At 40.5% G+C, this 19,290-nt stretch overlaps 1 protein-coding gene across 1 annotated transcript; it reads left to right on the top strand.

Moving 5' to 3' along the window:
- The first annotated feature begins 532 nt into the window (after positions 1–532).
- LOC146610803 (uncharacterized) lies at positions 533–1,895 on the top strand. The gene is made up of 4 exons (XM_085345083.1): positions 533–634; positions 735–894; positions 1,294–1,346; positions 1,551–1,895. Exons 1-4 carry the CDS (start codon positions 533–535, stop codon positions 1,893–1,895), a joined length of 660 nt encoding a protein of 219 aa, XP_085201209.1.
- The last annotated feature ends 17,395 nt before the right edge of the window (positions 1,896–19,290 follow it).

Here is a 19,290-nt window from a genome sequence, read left to right as displayed (position 1 = left end):
AGGAATTCCTAATACAGTGGAAGATCTTGTTTCCATAATTACTGAAACTTTCCAGTTGCTTGGGGAATTTGGACTGCTATACCAAGACAAAGACTTTGACAATCAGTTTTTCAGTGTCATCTCAACTGCTGACTTGTATGACAAGGCCACTGTTAAAGTGATCCTTAAAGAGCCAGTAATCACCCTTGACTTACAACCAGTATGTGAATCAGGATTATGGTCTACATTGAACTCTTCGACTTCAGTGAGCACTCATCCTGCAAGTACTACTGAAATGGACATCTGCCCTGCCAATCATGATGCACCCTCACAGGTGTCCGACTGCGCATCATCAAGTTCCAGTGACACCATCATTCTCCCTGATTCATGTCACCCTGCTGCATGCATGGCCAGTGCCATTTCAAGTACCGGAGTTTTCCCGAGACATACAACTAATCCTCGCTGAGGCAAACAACTCATATCACAACACTGGAAGACCTTTCATGGATGCCAGTGTTAAATCAGCAATAATGCAAAGATAATTGCAGAAAAAATGAATAAAATGTTCTCTAGCCGAAGAGTTGAAGTGGTCAGCCTCTGCCCCTCTGTGGGTGAGTTAAAGGAAAGGTTGCCAGCATTATTCACTGAGGCTCAGGTGAGTATGTGCGATAACTATTCCTATCCACCAAAAATCAAATGTCAAACAAATGTCAACAAATTGAAATGTCTTTTTTTTTTGTCCACTTACTTCTTAGCTCATCGAAGAGTTCAGACGCATCACCACAGTTTCTTTGGTGGAGACATTCATGCTGAAACTTGATGAGTACACATCAGGTCTTTTGCAGCTTATGCGTGCCAAAGGAGGAGCCGCTGGTTCCAAGATGAGACCTCTGCTGGACACTTTGAATGACATATGTTAATTGACTTTTTTCACAAATATGTAATTATGGAGGGCTGCAGTGGGTAGCAAGAAGGTCCTGGGTTCAAATCCCGGCCCAGGGTCTTTATGCATGGAGTTTGCATGTTCTCCCTGTGCATGTGTGGATTCCCCCCGGGTACTCCAGCTTCCTCCCACAGTCAGAAAGCATGGCTGTTAGGTTAATTGGTCTCTCCAAATTGTCCTTAGGTTTGAGTGTGTGCGTGCATGGTTGTTTATTCTATGTTTCCTTGTCATTGACTGTCCAGGGTGTACCCAGCCTCTCACCTGTTGAAAGCTGGAGATAGGCATCAGCCATGTTTTTGTTTTTAAGTAATTCAGTCTTGTCACTAAATTGTATCTCCCTACAGGCACAGAGCATTGAGAAGGTAGCTAATGCTGCCTCATTAGCTACCTCGGGGAAAGACAAGATCTTTTTCATGACTGCCAGGTATGTCATATTCATAACAGTTTACTTATTAACTCAAGGGATCCTAATGTTCTTCTCTCCTGTCCTCTCCTATCCCCTGTTCTCCCCTTCTCCATTCATCTTCTGTCCACTCCCCTCTTTAGATCAACTGAAATGTATTGAAAAAGCATCTTAAATAAAATAAAACATGTGCATGGTTTTTGTTTCTTTCTTTTTAACACGTAGGAATGTGAGGATTACACAGACAATATGATGAAGGTGATCGTGATCCACAACATCATGGCTGAGGAGGATCCATCAGATGTGTCCATTGTGATTGAGGGAAACCAAGTGATGGAGGGATGTGGAAGCCCAACAAAGGCATGTGTACTGCTGATGGGACTGATATATGCCCTCAACCTCGAATATCCGAAGGAGCTTAAGAACACATTTGACACTTTTCAAAAACTGTTTTTGGAACTTGACGGGGCCAAACTACTGAAAAGGGTCCACGGCCTCAAAAATAAGCTTATGCAATGCACACACATTTCCCCTCTTGTTCCCAGAGGACATAGCTTGATGGAGCTGTAATTTTTCTTCTGACAGCAAGCACAGAAACTATTGAATGTTGGTGTTAGTGTTCTGTTCTATCTATCCATATGTTTGATAACGTACATGCACAGAAACAACCTTGTAGAGTTTCTGTATGTGCTTTTGGCTTTTAAAATGGACTAAGTGGCCTTTGAAAGTGTTGTCTGCATTAGCCGTTGTGTAGCACTTTATTCTGTATTTTTATGGAATACTGGCGACCTGTCCAGGGTGTACCCTGCCTCTCGCCCTATGACAGCTGGGATAGGCTCCAGCGCCCCCCGCGACCCTGAAAAAGGATAAGCGGAAGCGAATGGATGGATGGATGGATTTTATGGAATAAAAACATTGAGATGAGGAACCATTTGAATATCTTTTTTTGGGGGGTACATTTTACCTTATATGAATAGGTAATGTTTATCAACTGATAATAATTACATTTTATTACTAATTATCAGGTATTACCAACTAGCAAACAAGAGATAATTTTACCTAATTTCAATGAGTAAGTAGCTGTTGAATGTATACATAAATATGGGGTAAATTTTACCCAATTTAATTAAGTATTTCATAGCTTTTTATTGAAGTTATTTTATACACAATATATTAAACTAAATCTACCCCAAAAAAGTCAATGCAAATTGTTACCTCAGATTTATTGGGTAAATTCTATAGATGACTTCTTACAGTGTACCCAACCTGCCTTTAGGAAGGAAGGTAATTACACTGGGATTTAATGTACACCACAGTTTAGGATTACAAAAGCCTTGTATCAGAAATAGTGTGACCCCACCCCCCATTGTAGTTCCATCGTAGGTACCCGCCATGCTCAGTTGGGATGAGGATATAGCAGACTTGAAAAGTAAATGTAATTTTTAAATATCAAAAGACTTATGATAATTGCTTCCATTGAAGCAATGGACTGTGGGAGATTTCAAGAAACAGGATTACCAGGTTTCACAACTTATCTATACTCATGGCCCTGTTGACACACTGCAAAACTATATATTTCTGTTGCCAATATAGTTCATTAAACTAATGTTTACTGATAATCTAGAAAGCTAAACAAATTCCAACATTGTGTGGGCTCACAATGTTGTCTATGGCATCCTTTGACAATTATTTGGTCTTAATTGATTTCTATATTCTATTTGGCTCAAAATACAAATAACATGCACTTTTTTGGGTGATGGTGGTTGGGTTGGGCGGTCATTTTATGTCTCTAATCTTTATGGTAGTTTCATGTCTATTAGACTAATAGACAATTCATTCATCAGTGTGTGAGCAAATGTACAAAGTCAATAGGGGATCAAATAATTATTTCCCCCACACAGAGGAAAATAAATTTAAAAATGTGTAGCTGTTTTAATATGTCCAAGATTCAAGAGCTTTATTGTCAATACAGTAGTATACACAATATACAGTGTACCGAAATGCTATTTCACCCTAAGCCCCCCATGGTGCATTTATAAATATATAAAGGATATATCTCCAAGAGATATAAAACTAGGAATTACAAATAAATAACATGCTAAGTTTCGGTAAAAATTAAGAGATAAAAAGGTACTAATTACTAACTATACAATTCTATACAATACTATAATGGTAACTATACAATTCTATGCAATACTATAATGGTAACTATCAGTGATGGGAAGGTTACTTTTAAAATGTATTCCATTACAGAATACAGAATACATGCCCCAAAATGTATTCTGTAACGTATTCCGTTACGTTACTCAATGAGAGTAACGTATTTTGAATACTTTGGATTACTTAATATATTATCATGCTTTTTACAACAACGTGAATGTACTATTGCCGTGTGATTTATTACTATTACTGAAGGTCCGCGACTCCGAACTGTAGTAAAGGGACCTCTGGCTAATACGGCGGGGTCCCTGTCGGCTCGTAGCCGAAAAATAGCTTTACTTTGTTGTGTGGGTCAACTTTTCTTGCGAGAGACAGAGAGAGGCGTTGAAAGACTGCTCCAACGGAGCTTATTGTTTTCGGAGGAAAACACGAACACAGTGTACAGTCGAGTCTTAATAGCTTACTTACAACTGGGCTTGTCAGGCACTCTTCTTGGCTGCAGTGGTTATTATTATATTTACAAATCAAATCAAATCAAATCACTTTTATTGTCACATCACATGTGCAGGTACATTGGTACAGCACATGTGAGTGAAATTCTTGTGTGCGAGCTTCACAAGCAACAGAGTTGTGCAAAATACAATAATGTAAACAAGCGAAATACAAGAATGGCTACATCTGAAACTAATAAATATATGTACAATATATAATAGTATATGCATTTCTGGATGTGTATACTAAATATTTTTCTACGTGTGTGTGTGTGTGTGTGTGTGTGTGTGTGTGTGTGTGTGTGTGTACACATATTTTACAAATTAAATAGAGTAAACAATGAATAGAATATATAAAATATATAAAATAAAATATACAGAGTGAGACATGTGCAAAACAGTGGCATTACTGTACAGTATGGAGTGCATAATGTTAAAGTTCCAGTAGTGAAGCTGAGGTGTCTATGAAGTGTTCAGCAGTCTGATGGCCTGATGGAAAAAGCTGTCTCTCAGTCTGCTGGTACGGGACCGGATGCTGCAGAACCTCCTTCCTGATGGAAGTAGTCTGAACAGTTTATGGCTGGGGTGACTGGAGTCCTTGATGATCCTCCCCGCTTTCCTCAGGCACCGCTTCCTGTAGATGTCTTGGAGGGAGGGAAGCTCACCTCCAATTATCTGTTCAGAGCACCGCACTACTCGCTGGAGAGCTTTGCAGTTGTAGGCAGTGCTGTTGCCATACCAGGTGGTGATGCATCCAGTGAGGATGCTCTCAATGGCACAGTGATAGAAGGTCCTGAGGATGCGGGGGCTCATGCCGAATCTTTTCAGTCTCCTGAGAAAGAAGAGGCGCTGCTGCGCCTTCTTCACTGTTTTGTTTGTGTGTACTGACCACGTAAGATCCTCAGCCAGGTGTACGCCAAGGAACCGGAAGCTGCTCACTCTTTCCACAGCAGCGCCGTTGATGGTGATGGGGGTGTGTACTTCTCTGCACCTCCGGAAGTCCACTATCAACTCCTTTGTCTTTGCGACGTTGAGGGTGAGATGGTTGTCTTGACACCAGTGGGTCAGGGCCCTGACCTCCTCCCTGTAAGCTGTCTCATCACTGTTGGTGATAAGACCCACCACTGTAGTGTCGTCCGCAAACTTCACAATGATGTTGGAGTTGTTAGTGGCTGTGCAGTCGTAGGTGTAGAGTGAGTACAGGAGAGGGCTCAGTACACACCCCTGTGGAGCACCAGTGTTCAGTGTGACGGGGGATGAGGTGATGCTGCCCAGTCTGACCACTTGGCGTCTGTCAGACAGGAAGCTAAGGATCCAGCTGCAGAGGGAGCTGCTCAGTCCTAGATCCTGCAGTTTCCTGTCCAGCTTCGAGGGAACGATGGTATTGAATGTTGAGCTGTAATCTACAAACAGCATTCTCACATACGTGTCTCTCTTCTCCAGGTGTGACAGGGCAGTGTGTAGTGTCAGGGCTATGGCATCATCAGTGGACCTGTTGTGGCGGTATGCGAACTGTAGAGGGTCCAGTGAGTCGGGTAGTGCAGAGCAGATGAAGTCCCTGACCAGCTTCTCGAAGCATTTGCTTACGATGGGGGTCAGGGCTAAAGGTCGCCAGTCGTTCAATGAGGAGATGGTGGAGGATTTGGGTACAGGGACGATGGTGGCCATTTTGAAGCAGGCTGGGGCTACAGACAGAGAGAGGGAAAGGTTGAAGATGTGCGTGAACACTCCAGCCAGCCGCGCATGACTTGAGGACGCGGCCGGGAATCCCGTCCGGACCAGTAGCTTTGCGTGCGTTCACCTTCCTGAAGCACCTCCGCACATCCTCCTCAGACACAGTGTGCGCACTGACGTCATCCGCGGTACGCACACTGTCCGGTCTCATGGTGTTCGCTGTGTCGAATCTAGCGTAGAATACGTTTAGATCCTCACACAGAGAGGCCGTGGTCTGCGGTGTGCTGGTTTTCCCTCTAAAGTCTGTGATCGTGTTTAGTCCCTGCCACATACTCCGAGGGTTGTCAAACTGTTGCTCCACCCTGTCCCTGTACTCACGTTTGGCTGCTTTGATCGTCTTCCGGAGTTGGTAATGTGCGTGTTTGTAGTCCGATGTGTTCGCGGAGGCAAAGGCGGGGCTCCGTGCCGCGCGAACATCTCCGTTAATCCAGGGTTTTTGATTTGGGAAGGATTTAACTGTTCTGGATGGGACGACATCTTCCACGCAATTCCTGATAAATCCGCAGACTGAGTCTGTGTATTCATCAATGTCCCTAGCAGCCACATGAAACATTTCCCAGTCCGTGTGATCAAAACAGTCCTGCAGCACAGACTTCAATTGGTCCGTCCAACAGTGCACCGCCCTCCGGGTTGGAGCTTCCTGTTTCAGCTTCTGCCTGTAGGCGGGCAGGAGCAGGATGGAGTGGTGATCTGATTGGCCGAATGGGGCGCGGGGGAGGGCTTTGTACGCATCCCGGAAAGAGGTGTAGCAGTGGTCGAGTAGCCGATCTCCACGAGTGTTAAAATGGATGTGTTGGTGGAGTTTGGGTGAGACTTTCTTCAGGTTTCCCTTATTAAAGTCTCCGGCTGTGATAAACGCTGCCTCTGGGTGTGCGGTTTCCTCGCTGCTGATCGCGCTGTACAGTTCCCTGAGTGCTCGGTCAGTGTCGGCTTGTGGGGGAATGTAAACAGCCGTAATAATCACTACTGTAAATTCCCTCGGTAGCCAGAATGGCCGGCACTTAATCATCAGGTACTCCAGGTCCGGTGAGCAGAAGGATTTGACCGGGTGCACGTTCGCATAATCACACCAGCTGTTGTTGATCATGAAACACACACCACCGCCTCTGCTTTTCCCAGTAAGATCCTGTGACCTGTCCGCGCGATGCACGGAGAACCCCGGTAGTTGTATTGCGGAGTCCGGTACCTTGTCCGATAGCCAGGTTTCTGTGAGGCAGATCACGCAGCAGTCCCGCATCTCTCGCTGGAATGAGATCCGTGCCCGAAGCTCGCACAGCTTGTTCTCCAGAGACTGCACATTAGCCAGTAATAAACTGGGTAACGGTGGTCTGTTAGTGCGCCGTCTCAGTCGAACCAGAACGCCAGATCTTCTCCCTCTGCGTCGGCGTTTGCGGCCTCCAGGGCCAGAGAACAAAGGCGTCTCAGGTGAGATGAATGGGGGGTCTGCAAACGGAGCGTCCGTGTTGCAAAACTTGAACTCCGGAAAGTTATAAGAAAGACCGTCTTTTATGTCCAGTAAGGTTTGTCGGTCGTACACAAGGAGACATGTGCTACTCGCGAAAAAATGAAGGAAAAGTAAAATTAAACACAGAAAAAAGCTGTTGCTTGGGGGAGCTCGCGACAAGGCTGCCATGCTCGGCGTCATCTTGAATCATAACATTACATGCTTCCAGCTCACGTTTTTCCTCGATGACAACTCGTACCTTTCCACTCCCCTTTTTCTCCCTCCTCGCTCACAGACCCATAACTTGTATGGCAGTCCATTCTCCCTGCAACACGGACTACACTGCCCATGATGCTACATTCTTTAGAGCTTTGCTTGTACCGTTCTGCCTGTTAGCTTAGCACAACAACAACAACAACGAAAAGGCGCTCTCTCTCCCAGGAAACACACAGTCGCAGAGAGAGAGAGCGTCGCCCTGTAACCATGGCAACCGTAACGCTGCCGCCTGGAACAAAAGAACGTAGCTGTCAAACAAAACCCAAACAGTCCTGACCCGCGACAAAATGAAACAGGGAAGTAATCCATTTATTTCAACAAAGTAACTGTATTCTGAATACCACCCTTTTAAACGGTAACTGTAACGGAATACAGTTACTCATATTTTGTATTTTAAATATGTAACGGCGGTACATGTATTCCGTTACTCCCCAACACTGGTAACTATACAATATTAACTGTACGATAAATAAAGATAAACAAAGACAGGACAGAGACAATACAAAGTGGAATGTGCAGTAGGTATTGAATACCAGTTTCAAGTTATAGTCAGGATATTATTGACGAGACATAACAAAGACATGTGCAAAATGCAAAATGTGCAAATATAATATAATTTAGGTGTGTGTTCAGAACTATGTGACGGAGTGTGCAAATAAGAATATTGCTCCAACGTCCAGTTTGTAGTGGATTTGTGGTAGTTTTTGTTGATTATTGTAAGGTGTTTGTAGAGGTGTAAATAGGCTGCGAATGGTCTGCATTTGTATAGCGCTTTACTTAGTCCCTAATGACAGTCAATCATTCACACACTGGTGATGGCAAGCTACATTGTAGCCACAACTGCACTGGGGCGCACTGACAGAGGTGAGGCTGCCGGACACTGGTGCCACCGGGCCCTCTGACCACCACCAGTAGGCAAACATCGGGTTAGTAGTAAAACATAATGATATTATTTCAATGAAGTAAGTAATTTGCCTTAGTTAAAAGTAGGCAAAAGGTTGAAAATGGATAGGATGATAGGATGTGGCTGGACATTGGGTGATTATACTTAGAACAAGGACTGGATAGGATAGACAGAAGGAGAGGAAGGGGTAGGCAAAAGAGCATAAAAGAGGGTGCCTGAACATTTGAGGTTGCTTTTCCCTCTAGTTGTTGCGATGAGCAGAAGACATCATCTGAAGATTCTGTCCTGAGGGTCCACAATTAGAAAATGCAGCAAGTAATGCCAGAGGAACCACTACTACACGGCAAACACGGTGAACCGACAAAGTGGTTTTATGATTTTTTTTTACTTGTGCAAGAGGATTTGTATTTGGAACATAGAGATGAGATATCACTGGCCAAGGCATGCCAATTTCTCTCTCTAATCTCTTCCCTTTCCAAAGATTAGAAAAAGAATCTGTGAAAATACCAAATGTACAGTGACAGGGTTAGACTGGCCATGAAGCAGCAACATTAGGGTGATCATATTTTGATTTCCAAAAAAGAGGACACTTGGCCCAGTCATGAAGAACTTTAATAATATAGTTTGCTTAATCATAATGTTTCAGGAGACTCTTTTAGACTCGAGTTCAGAATATTCTGAAGCTAGGTATGTAGAAGGATGCAGAGGTAACCATGAAGAAATCCTTGCTAATTCACTTTATTCTAAAGCAGTGAAGGACCTTATGGGTGAATGGATGGTCAAAATAATAACAACCACTCAGGATTCTACACCCCATTTTCTAACTTCACCTGCTGTCTGCAGCTCACCATCTTCACCAGTATAGCAATTCTGCTCACCAGCTGATTCTCCTTCGCTTGAGGGTGGATTGGCCACCCACTCGCCAGCTCCATCACCAGCCTGTCACCCACCACTGCAGCCTGCTTCTCATGCAAACAAATTTGGTTCTCGGCAGCAGAATCAGGGTCAACAGCCAATAACCTTCTATCATCTTAAATGTTCCTGAACATTTAAGGTCCTTGGACTTGGCTTTGGGGCTCATAGACTGTCTGTTGCTCAGCCTTCCAGTTTCAGACCAACTCTAGGGTGACCAACTGTCCTCTTTTTTTGCACTTGATGACTTGTAAAAACCTGCATGACCTTTTTTTTCCCAGCATTCATTAACCTCACAAGGAAGGCATCATCATGTTAAAGTTTCTTTAACTCACAGTCAGAATACAACCATGACCATTTTCAGAAAATTTGTTTTTTTTCCCTAAGCCTCTAAACACTGATCTATGAATCATTCAAGCATTATAAAATGACCTAATTCAAAGGATGAACCACTGCTGCTGTTAACAGACAACAGCAAAGTACCAGTTTTAAACTACATCTTTAGATACTAGCAACCTGTCACAAAAACACATAATTCTTTCACATTTCTTTAGTCCACAAAAACTGCCAGCGATGACATTGTTTGACACCTACAAAATGGTATTTTTGCACAGTGTATTGGAATCTGAGCATTTCATTCTTCTCTATTCCCTGTGGCACCATCTAGTGGTGAATGTGACCAGCAAAACTGGTGAAAAAGTGAGCTTGGGGTTTCATAAAACACTTTAAAGGCATTGTTTATCTCTAATGGGTCTACTATGATATTTTCATTTGAAGTTTCAAGTTTTGTAATTGCCTTTTCAGATTCCCGCTGTTTTATACGCCAAGCCAGGAGTTTGCTGGGTTTTTCACCTTGGACAAAGAATTGTTGCTTTAATCTCAATAGATTTATAGCAGCTTTTTCGCTTGTAATTTCGTTATATTGCGTTCTCAATAACAATAATTATTTTACATTGTTCTCATTATTTTGGCCTGATTGAAAGCTGGTCTTTTATAACATTTTTATTTTTTCTTCCAGATATTTTATCTTTTGGTTTCTTTCTCTTGTTTTCTTACTAGAATAGCTTATGATTTGCCCTATTAAGTATGCCTTGAAGGCTTCCCATCTCACATTTGCCAAAGTTTGATTTGAATTGTGCTCAAAGTATTCATTAATTTGCTTAAAAACTCAAGAAACTGTTTGTCCTGCATCCACTTCAGTTGAAACCTCCATTCAATTCAAGTTTTGATTAGTTTTGGCTCTATGAAAGTCAAAGTAACGGCTGCATGGTCAGATATTATTATTTCCTTATACTGGCAATCTTTTATATAATGAGCCAGCTCAGTTGATACCAAAAAGTAATCTATTCTGGAATACACTTTGTGTGTACCTGACCAGCAAGAATATTGTAATTTGGTTGGATTTTGATCTCGCCATATATCAGTTATATTTAACTCCTTCATAAATTGTTTGATCACCTTTTGTGTTCTATTATGAGTGTTATCCATGCCTGATGATTTATCCTTCTGTGAATTCAAAGCACAATTTAAGTCCCCAGCAATTATACATTTACCTTGTAAATCTGAAATTTTAAGAAATAAATTGCTATAAAAGTTTGGGTTAATAATAATGGATTGCATTTACATAGCGCTTTTCAAGACCCTCAAAGCGCTTTACAATTCCACTATTCATTCACTCTCACATTCACACACTGGTGGAAGCAAGCTACAGTTGCAGTCACAGCTGCCCTGGGGCAGACTGACAGAAGCGAGGCTGCCATATTGCGCCATCGGCCCCTCTGGCCAACACCAGTAGGCAGTAGGTGAAGTGTCTTGCCCAAGGACACAACAACCGAGACCGTCCAAGCCGGGGCTCGAACCGGCAACCTTCTGATTACAAGGCAAACTGCGAACTCTTGAGCCACGATCGCCCCATAATGGTGTTTGGGCCATAAATATTAATTAAATTTAGTCTGGTAGATAGTAAGTTACCTTGTAGTATTAATAAACGCCCATTAGAATCCTTAAGCACATGCTCAACATGAAAGGGTATAGATTTGTGAATCATTATCATAACGCCCCTGGAATTGGAGGAGTAAGGCGCTGAAAAGATTTGACCTGGCCATCTATGTTTCATTCTATTTGTCTCACTGCCTAGCATATGAGTTTCTTGTAGAAACACAATTTTGGCTTTTAATTTCTTAGTCCTACTAATGACTTGTTTTATTTTTGCTAACTTACGCAGACCTCTACAGTTCCAAGAAACAAAGTCAATCAAGACTTCTGCTATATATATTCACTTATGTTAAAGCTGTACTAGTAAATAAATACATATATTAAAAAAAACAAAAAAAAAAACAAAAACAAAAACAAAAAGCATTGTACCATGTTGAGAATTTACCGATTTGAGAGAACAACCCTTCCCACACCCCAGCCTGTGTAAGAACATACAGGCATCCCTTGACCCCAAAAATACTTCCGCCCTCTTCTTGGAACAGGTCCACCCTAAACCGAGGAACTATTCACCCGCGTTTCAGCAACAGTTGTTAGAGTAACTACAATTGAATAAAAGAATTGAATTAAAGAAAAGAATAATAATAACAATAATAACTAGAAAGCGAAAATTTCTGAAGAAATTTTAAGTGTGCCTATGCCGCCGCTAATCAGTGTAGTTTGCCATTCAAACGGCTACAGAGAGCAAAACTCAGCAGAGCAGCCATTCTCCACCATGAACTATGGTAAAACCAAACACCGCTCGCGCCTCACAGATGACAGCTTACAGTTTTGTGTAAAGATGAGGTGACTTCGTACAGCCCCGATTTGCAGATGCTGTGCGCAGAGGTTCATAAGCAGACCCGACAATGTTTGCATGAACACGCTTTGAAGCATTACGTTATGGACCACTTTTCACAAATAGTTGCTGTACCCACACAGCCGGCTGTAGCTTTTAATCTCACAGCTCGACACATACAAAAAAACAGCCGAGAGAGCACAGACTTTACGCCTGAGAGGCGTGATTGCAGATGCCGCTGAGGTGGGTCCACCTCCCCTGCAGCGGCACTGCAGACCACGCCCTGCCACACACATCAAACGCGTAAAATAAATATTTATGCACTTTTGCATTCACTTTTTGTTTTTTGTTATTTTTACACAGTGTTCTGAATGATTAACAATGGTCTACAGCCAATCTTGTGTATTATTATACAAACTTTGGTTGTAAGATTCAGATAACTATTTAATAAATGCTAAATATTTTATATGAGAGTAAGAAAGAAAAGTATATCTTTGTGTCCCCCTCTCCCTGTTAATGCCCTACCTGGCCCCCTGGCAAAAGCTGTGCTAGATCCGCCCCTGCACAGTTGCCAGCTGTCAGCTACACAAAAAAAGGAGCTTGGTGTTAGTTGTCTCTCAGAAACAGTTCATAACTTCCCTTCAACTCATTCATGTCACCTAAAAGGTAAACCTGTTTCTCCATCACCAATTCAGCTCTGATGATTCAGTAAGGACATCTCCTGGTTTCGACCAGCCCTTTTTTACAGCTGTGGCTCCAGCAAACATCAGCTGATACTAGAAATTAAAATCAAATGAATTCTAACAACAGCTGATCAAGCTTAAACTGCTGCTGTTGTTTAGCGCAATAAACACACGAGAGAAAAGCCGATCATTGATCAGTTTCACGATTGAAGTTGCAACAGGCGAGAGAATGACAGGGGAGGCTTAGTAACGACAGAATAAATCCAGCTTTGTGTCTTCTTCCATTCTACCTGAAGTACGGGACCAACTGTGTTCCTTTTCAGCTCAATTCAATTCAATCTTTATTGGCAGACTTCATGTCCATAAAAACAAGACAAGAAACACACACACAACTCCCACACACACACACACACACACACACACACACACACACACACACACAACACAAGGTATAAACCATTAAATATATGTATATAAATAAGTATATAAAACATTAGTAAAAATATAAAACCATAATATACATAAAACACAATTACTTAAAATAAATCAATAAGTACACAAACACTTTAACCAGTGCTTTCTGAGACTGGATGAGTAACGGGAACCACTCACTGTCAGATCTGTAAGTGCTAAAATTATACTGTTACTCGAACCATCCAGTCGTTCTCTAAAATTGAACATTAACTTTCTTAAAAGTGCTTTAAAAGTCCAGACACCCACAGCTACAAACATCTGGCTGGCACTACCACTTCTAGGTATCCTGCAAAGGATTCTCATTGCATCATTATATGCAACATGCAGCTTCTGCATGCTACATTGTTTGTAAGATGATCACACGGGGGCAGTATATAGCGGTGTGCAATACGCTTTAAACAAAGCCACTTTAACTGGAAGTGAACAAAAGCTGAATTTCCGTGCAATAGTATTTGCCTGCACATAGAGCTTACATCGTTGTCTGTATATGTCATCATCATCATTCATTTGCTCAGTAATAAAGTGACCGAGGTATTTCACCTTTTTATGAACTTCAAGAGTTTTTTGTGCCAGTTTAAACAAAGTGAAATTTAGCTGTTTATCCTGCTTGGTTCTACATATCAAAACAGCACTTTTAGCAGCATTGTACTCAATGTCATATTGCACACCATATTCAACGCTAAGAAACGCGTAATATTTTCTCTGAATGCGGGACGATTCCGTTTGCACGGGGCGGTTGGCAACCCAATAATTAACCTTATGAATACAATAAAGTTTTCACCATCAGTAACACAGCACCCACCCAGCTGTATGACTTATTGTAACTGATGTAAAAAGTCAGCACAACGGAAATATACATAACGTCTTACCTGACATTCAGTTCACTGGACACTCGTACCGGCGGCGTGAGGGTGAGGGGGGTGAAACCAGACAGAGAACCGCTCTCGGTGTAAGCCAGGGCCAGTCGCTTGGCGGCCGCCTCGCGTCTCTCTTTTTCCCCATCTCCTTTCTGTCATTTTTTCCACATCGAACAGCATCTGGACAATCCACCACCTTTCACTGTTTTTACCGTTACTAAAATGAATAAATGAATCACCAGCCCACATAAATGAAAAATAAATCCAGCAGCCAACCCAAGAGTCATCAAGAAAGACTAGGGGGTGGAACGAGAGCGTGAGCCGGCCTGGGTGTCAGCCGGCCTGGGTGTCAGCCGGCCCGGCCTGGGTGTCACACAAGCCGCGCTAGCCAGCTAGCCGGCTAGCTGCCATCCGGCGCTAGCAGTAACATCGTGAGAGAACTAATATGGGACTTCTTGATAAAACGAGCAGATATTTGAAGTTTACACACCTACATCCTCGCCTGAAAATGGCTTAAAAGTTTATTTTGCGACCTAGAAACACTAATAAAACACATATAAAACGAAATGGTGGCCGCCATTGCTTCACTCGGTAGAGGCGTGCTATGCATTGTGGGATATTGAGTTTTAAGGCAAAGCATTGTGGGATGTGGAGTTTTAAGGCAAATTTGCACTAAAATGTAATTATTTACAAAACTATAAAAGTTATGAACACCAAAAGTCATAGCATAGTAGTCCAGACCCAGCCGCACAAAATGATATAACATATGTAACCCTTGTGTCAAAACTGTGCGGTACATGAGCGTGGGAAAATTTTCACTAAAATATTAATATTTAAAAAACTATAGAAGTAATAAACACCAAAAGTCATAGCACACCATTCCTGATCCAGCCGCACAAAATGATATAACATATGTGAACCTTGTCTCAAAACTGTGGGGCGAGTTACGCGCGGAAATTTCAGGCTAAAAAAAGGAAAATAATAATAATAATAATAAGAATAATAAATCTGAGCAATAGTAATAAGTGTGCCTTTTGGCATAGGCACACTTAATAATAATAATAACTAGAAAGCGAAAATTTCAGAAGAAATTTTAAGTGTGCCTATGCCGCTGCCAATGAGTGTAGTTTGCCATTTATACGGCTACAAAAAAAAAATCCAAATAAGGGTAGACAGGCCGTACTACTGCTGGCATACCACTAGAGTGAGCCAACACACCACAAATTAAGTGAGTGAGCCAACACACCACAAATTAAGTTTCACTTTCGTTTCAAGTTAAGTTTCACTTTCCTTCCCATTCATTTCAATGGGCAAAAACTTGCATTAAAATATTCATTTTAAAAAACTATAGAAGTAATAAACACCAAAAGTCATAGCACACCATTCCTGATGCAGCCGCACAAAATGATATAACATATCTGAAGCTTGTGTCAAAACTGTGGGATGAGTTACGCTGCAAAATTTCAGGCGGAAAAAGGAAAATAACTAGAACTAGAAAAATTTGCATTTCCTGCAAAAATGCAGTGTGGATGCTTAAAGCTGAAGCTGTATGCAAAAAGTAGCTGAAAAAGCTGAAAAGTTGCAGAAATTGTAAAAACTTTGCAGAAGCAAAAGAAGTTTGCTAAAATGGAATAACTTAGCAGAACTGCAATATCTTAGAGGAAACATAATACTTGGCAGAGATACAATAGCATAGCAGAATTTAGCAGAAATATTGTAACTTACCAGAAACATGATAACTTCTCAAAAATACAAGAATTTAGGAGAAATAGTATAAGATAACAGAAAGAATATATTTAGCCAAAAATACTTAAACATTACAGAAACACTATGATTTAGAAAAATAGTACAACAGAGCAGAAATATTGTGATTTACCAGAGACACTGTGATGAACTATGAATATTGTAATTTTAAATTAAGACTATGTTTTAGCACAAATATTATAATTTGGCAGAAATACTATAATTTAGCAGAAATACTATATTAAGCACAAATCCTATAAAAAGCAGAAATGGTATGATGAAGCATAAATACTACATTTAGTAGAAATAATTTGTTTTAGCACAAATCCCATAAAAAGCAGAAATACTGTACTATGATTTAGTAGAAAAACTATAATTAATCAGAAATACTAAATTTAGCAGAAATACTATATTAAGCACAAATCCTATGAAAAGCAGAAATAATATGATTAAGCATAAATACTACATTTAGCAGAAATACTATATTAAGCACAAATCTTATAAAAAGCAGAAATACTATATTAAGCACAAATCCTATAAAAGCAGAAATAGTATATTAAGCACAAATCTTATAAAATAGCAGAAATAGTATGATTTAGCACAATAGTAATAAGTTAAACAGAAAAATTGGAAAAGCAAAATGGACAGCTGAAAAAATGCTGAACATGCTGAGGGTCCCTCAAATATACTTGTTAAATGACAAAAATCTGAAAAAAAATCTATAACAGCCACACAATCACAAATATGTACACATAAGAAAACACACATGCACAGAGAGACACACACACAAGATCCAATTCAGTCAACCAGTCTAAATATATTGAATTTGAATCTTATAATGAGATCATCCCATTAAAAGGCTTTCTCTCTCTCTCACTCTCTCTCTCTCTCTCTCTCTCTGTCACACACACACACACACACACACACACACACACACACACTCACATACACACAGGGAGAGAGAAGTGAGTTTCTAGGTCAGCCTGGGAGCTGCTGAATTTGAATCCACCAATCAGAGTGGCTGTTTACGTTTTCCCGCCAAAAGAGGTGCACCTTTTTACACACGCAGGCACAGAGAGGCACAGGATTATTGCAGCCTACTTCTCATAGTGACGACTCCCCTCAAACAAATGACCATAATTTCCTAACCGTAGGGGCTAGAGCGGTCATTCTTACACCGTTTTGTTCAGAAGAGATGGGGGAATCTTCCAGGGTTAACAATTTATCATTAAAATATGAATTATTAAAGATATTTGACTTCTAATGCAGCATAACTGAGTAGAGCGAAGCAAAAACTGCCTTGACTTGCCCTCAAACAATGGTTTGTAACTTGAAATCTGTTTGGAGTATCGATATCATTCTTTCACCGTAAGAGACAGCAGGCTTTGGTGAACAATCATGGAAATTTTCAGGTCGCTGTGGAAATCCAACAAAAAGTTATGACGAGAGAAAAAAGTGGTTCATTTCCAGACTTTGAAATCTGAAGAAATCTGAGCGAAGGACGAATTTCCTACCCTCAAACAAGTCCAACTCATTTCAGAACGGTAATAGGTGAGAAAGAAATTCTTGAATTGTGAGCGTCAGGAGTGTCTGAAGATATACCGGGACAAGCCTCATGTCTTAACTTTGCTTCGTTAAGGAGATATGACGATTCGAATATGCCTCTCATTACAGAAATGCAGCGGTGATTTTGAACAAGCTCTCCATTGACTTTATATGGAGAGTTTTCTGACCTTGTGTTAGTCTGAGGAGATTTGCGAAAGTTCTATGAATACCACAACAATGATAGTGACATTTTCTGAAAGCCAGCAAAAATACCTACGTTTTGATGTATAATTTGTGGAAGTTGAGTGAAAATTGAGCAAGTAGCAGGAAGTTGTTCGGACATGAAGAGAAGACTGCAAAAGCTTCAGTGACACACTGGAAGCCAAGAGCATAGCAACCATAACAACGCATGTATTTTGTGAAAAATCACAATTTTGCAACTCAAAACTTTAAGAGGCATAAAAGTAAAACGGTAAAAGATTTGAAAAAGCTGAATCATACCTGAATAGCCCAATAATTTGTGAACATTTTAAAGTTTAAATGGTTGTTCTAGGTGAAAGTATGAGGAAGTAGTTAAGTTTCAAAAACAAGCAAAATTTAGCAGAATTTTGGAAGATTTCCATTCATTTCAATGGGACAAATTAAAGGAAAAAAGTGGAATATTTTAAAAAGTATAATAGTTAAAAATAGCAAAAATCATAGCAGAAATTAGCAAAAATAGCAGAATAGTTTAAAATTTGAACGGTGAAAATCGGCTGAAAATTGTGGAAGTAGTTTAACGGCGAAAAGTGTACGGAAACACCCGGAATAATAACTAGAAAGATTTGCATTTCCTGCGAAAATGCAGTGTGGATGCTTTAAAGCTGAAGCTGTATGCAAAAACTAGCTGAAAAAGCTGAAAAGTTGCAGAAATTGTAAAAACTTTGCAGAAGCAAAGGAACTTTGCTAAAATGGAATAACTTAGCAGAACTGCAATATCTTAGAGGAAACATAATACTTGGCAGAAATACAATAGCATAGCAGAACTTAGCAGAAATATTGTAACTTACCAGAAACATGATAACTTCTCAAAAATACAAGAATTTAGGAGAAATAGTATAAGATAACAGAAAGAATATATTTAGCCAAAAATACTTAAGCATTACAGAAACACTATGATTTAGAAAAATAGTACAACAGAGCAGAAATACTGTGATTTACCAGAGACACTGTGATGAACTATGAATATTGTAATTTTAAATCAATACTATGTTTTAGCACAAATACTATAATTTGACAGAAATACTATATTTAGCACAAATCTTATAAAATAGTAGAAATAGTATGATTTAGCACAATAGTAATAACTTAAACAGAAAAATTGGAAAAGCAAAATGGACAGCTGAAAAAATGCTGAACATGCTGAGGGTCCCTCAAATATACTTGTTAAATGAAAAAAATTGGCAAAAAAAAATATAACAGCCACACAATCACAAATATGGACACATATGGAAACACACATGCACAGAGAGAGACACACACAAGATCCAATTCAGTCAACCAATCTAAATATATTGAATTTGAATCTTACAATGAGATCATCCCATAAAAAGGCTTCCTCTCTCTCTCTCTCTCTCTCTCTCTCTCTCTCTCTCTCTCTCTCACACACACACACACACACACACACACACACACACACACAGAGAGAAGTAAGTTTCTAGCTCAGTCAAGCAGCCTTGGAGCTGCTGAATTTGAATCCACCAATCAGAGAGCCTGTGCACTTTTTCCCGCCAAAACAGGTGCATGCAGCACAGAGAGACACAGGATTTTTGCAGTCTATTTCTCATAATGACGACTCCCCTCAAACAAATGACCATAATTTCCTAACCGTAGGGGCTAGAACGGTCATTCTTACACCGTTTTGTTCAGAAGAGATGGGGGAATCTTAAAGTGTTGACAATTTATCATTAAAATATGAATTATTAAAGATAAT

This window comes from Diplotaxodon limnothrissa, linkage group LG20 (assembly GCF_057381915.1).
Source record: "Diplotaxodon limnothrissa isolate DT_005_m linkage group LG20, D_limnothrissa_male_GT1.1, whole genome shotgun sequence".
Classification (NCBI taxonomy): domain Eukaryota; kingdom Metazoa; phylum Chordata; class Actinopteri; order Cichliformes; family Cichlidae; genus Diplotaxodon; species Diplotaxodon limnothrissa.
Note: the sequence above shows the minus strand (reverse complement) of the source record. Positions and strands in the feature narration are given on the sequence as shown.

Bases quoted from the DNA above. Each gene is read 5' to 3' on its own strand.
- LOC146610803 (XM_085345083.1), top strand. From the start codon at position 533: ATGAATAAAATGTTCTCTAGCCGAAGAGTTGAAGTGGTCAGCCTCTGC. The intron at 635-734 runs GTGAGTATGTGC...CTTACTTCTTAG, and splicing joins CATTATTCACTGAGGCTCAG to CTCATCGAAGAGTTCAGACG. The intron at 895-1,293 runs GTTAATTGACTT...AAGGTAGCTAAT, and splicing joins GGACACTTTGAATGACATAT to GCTGCCTCATTAGCTACCTC.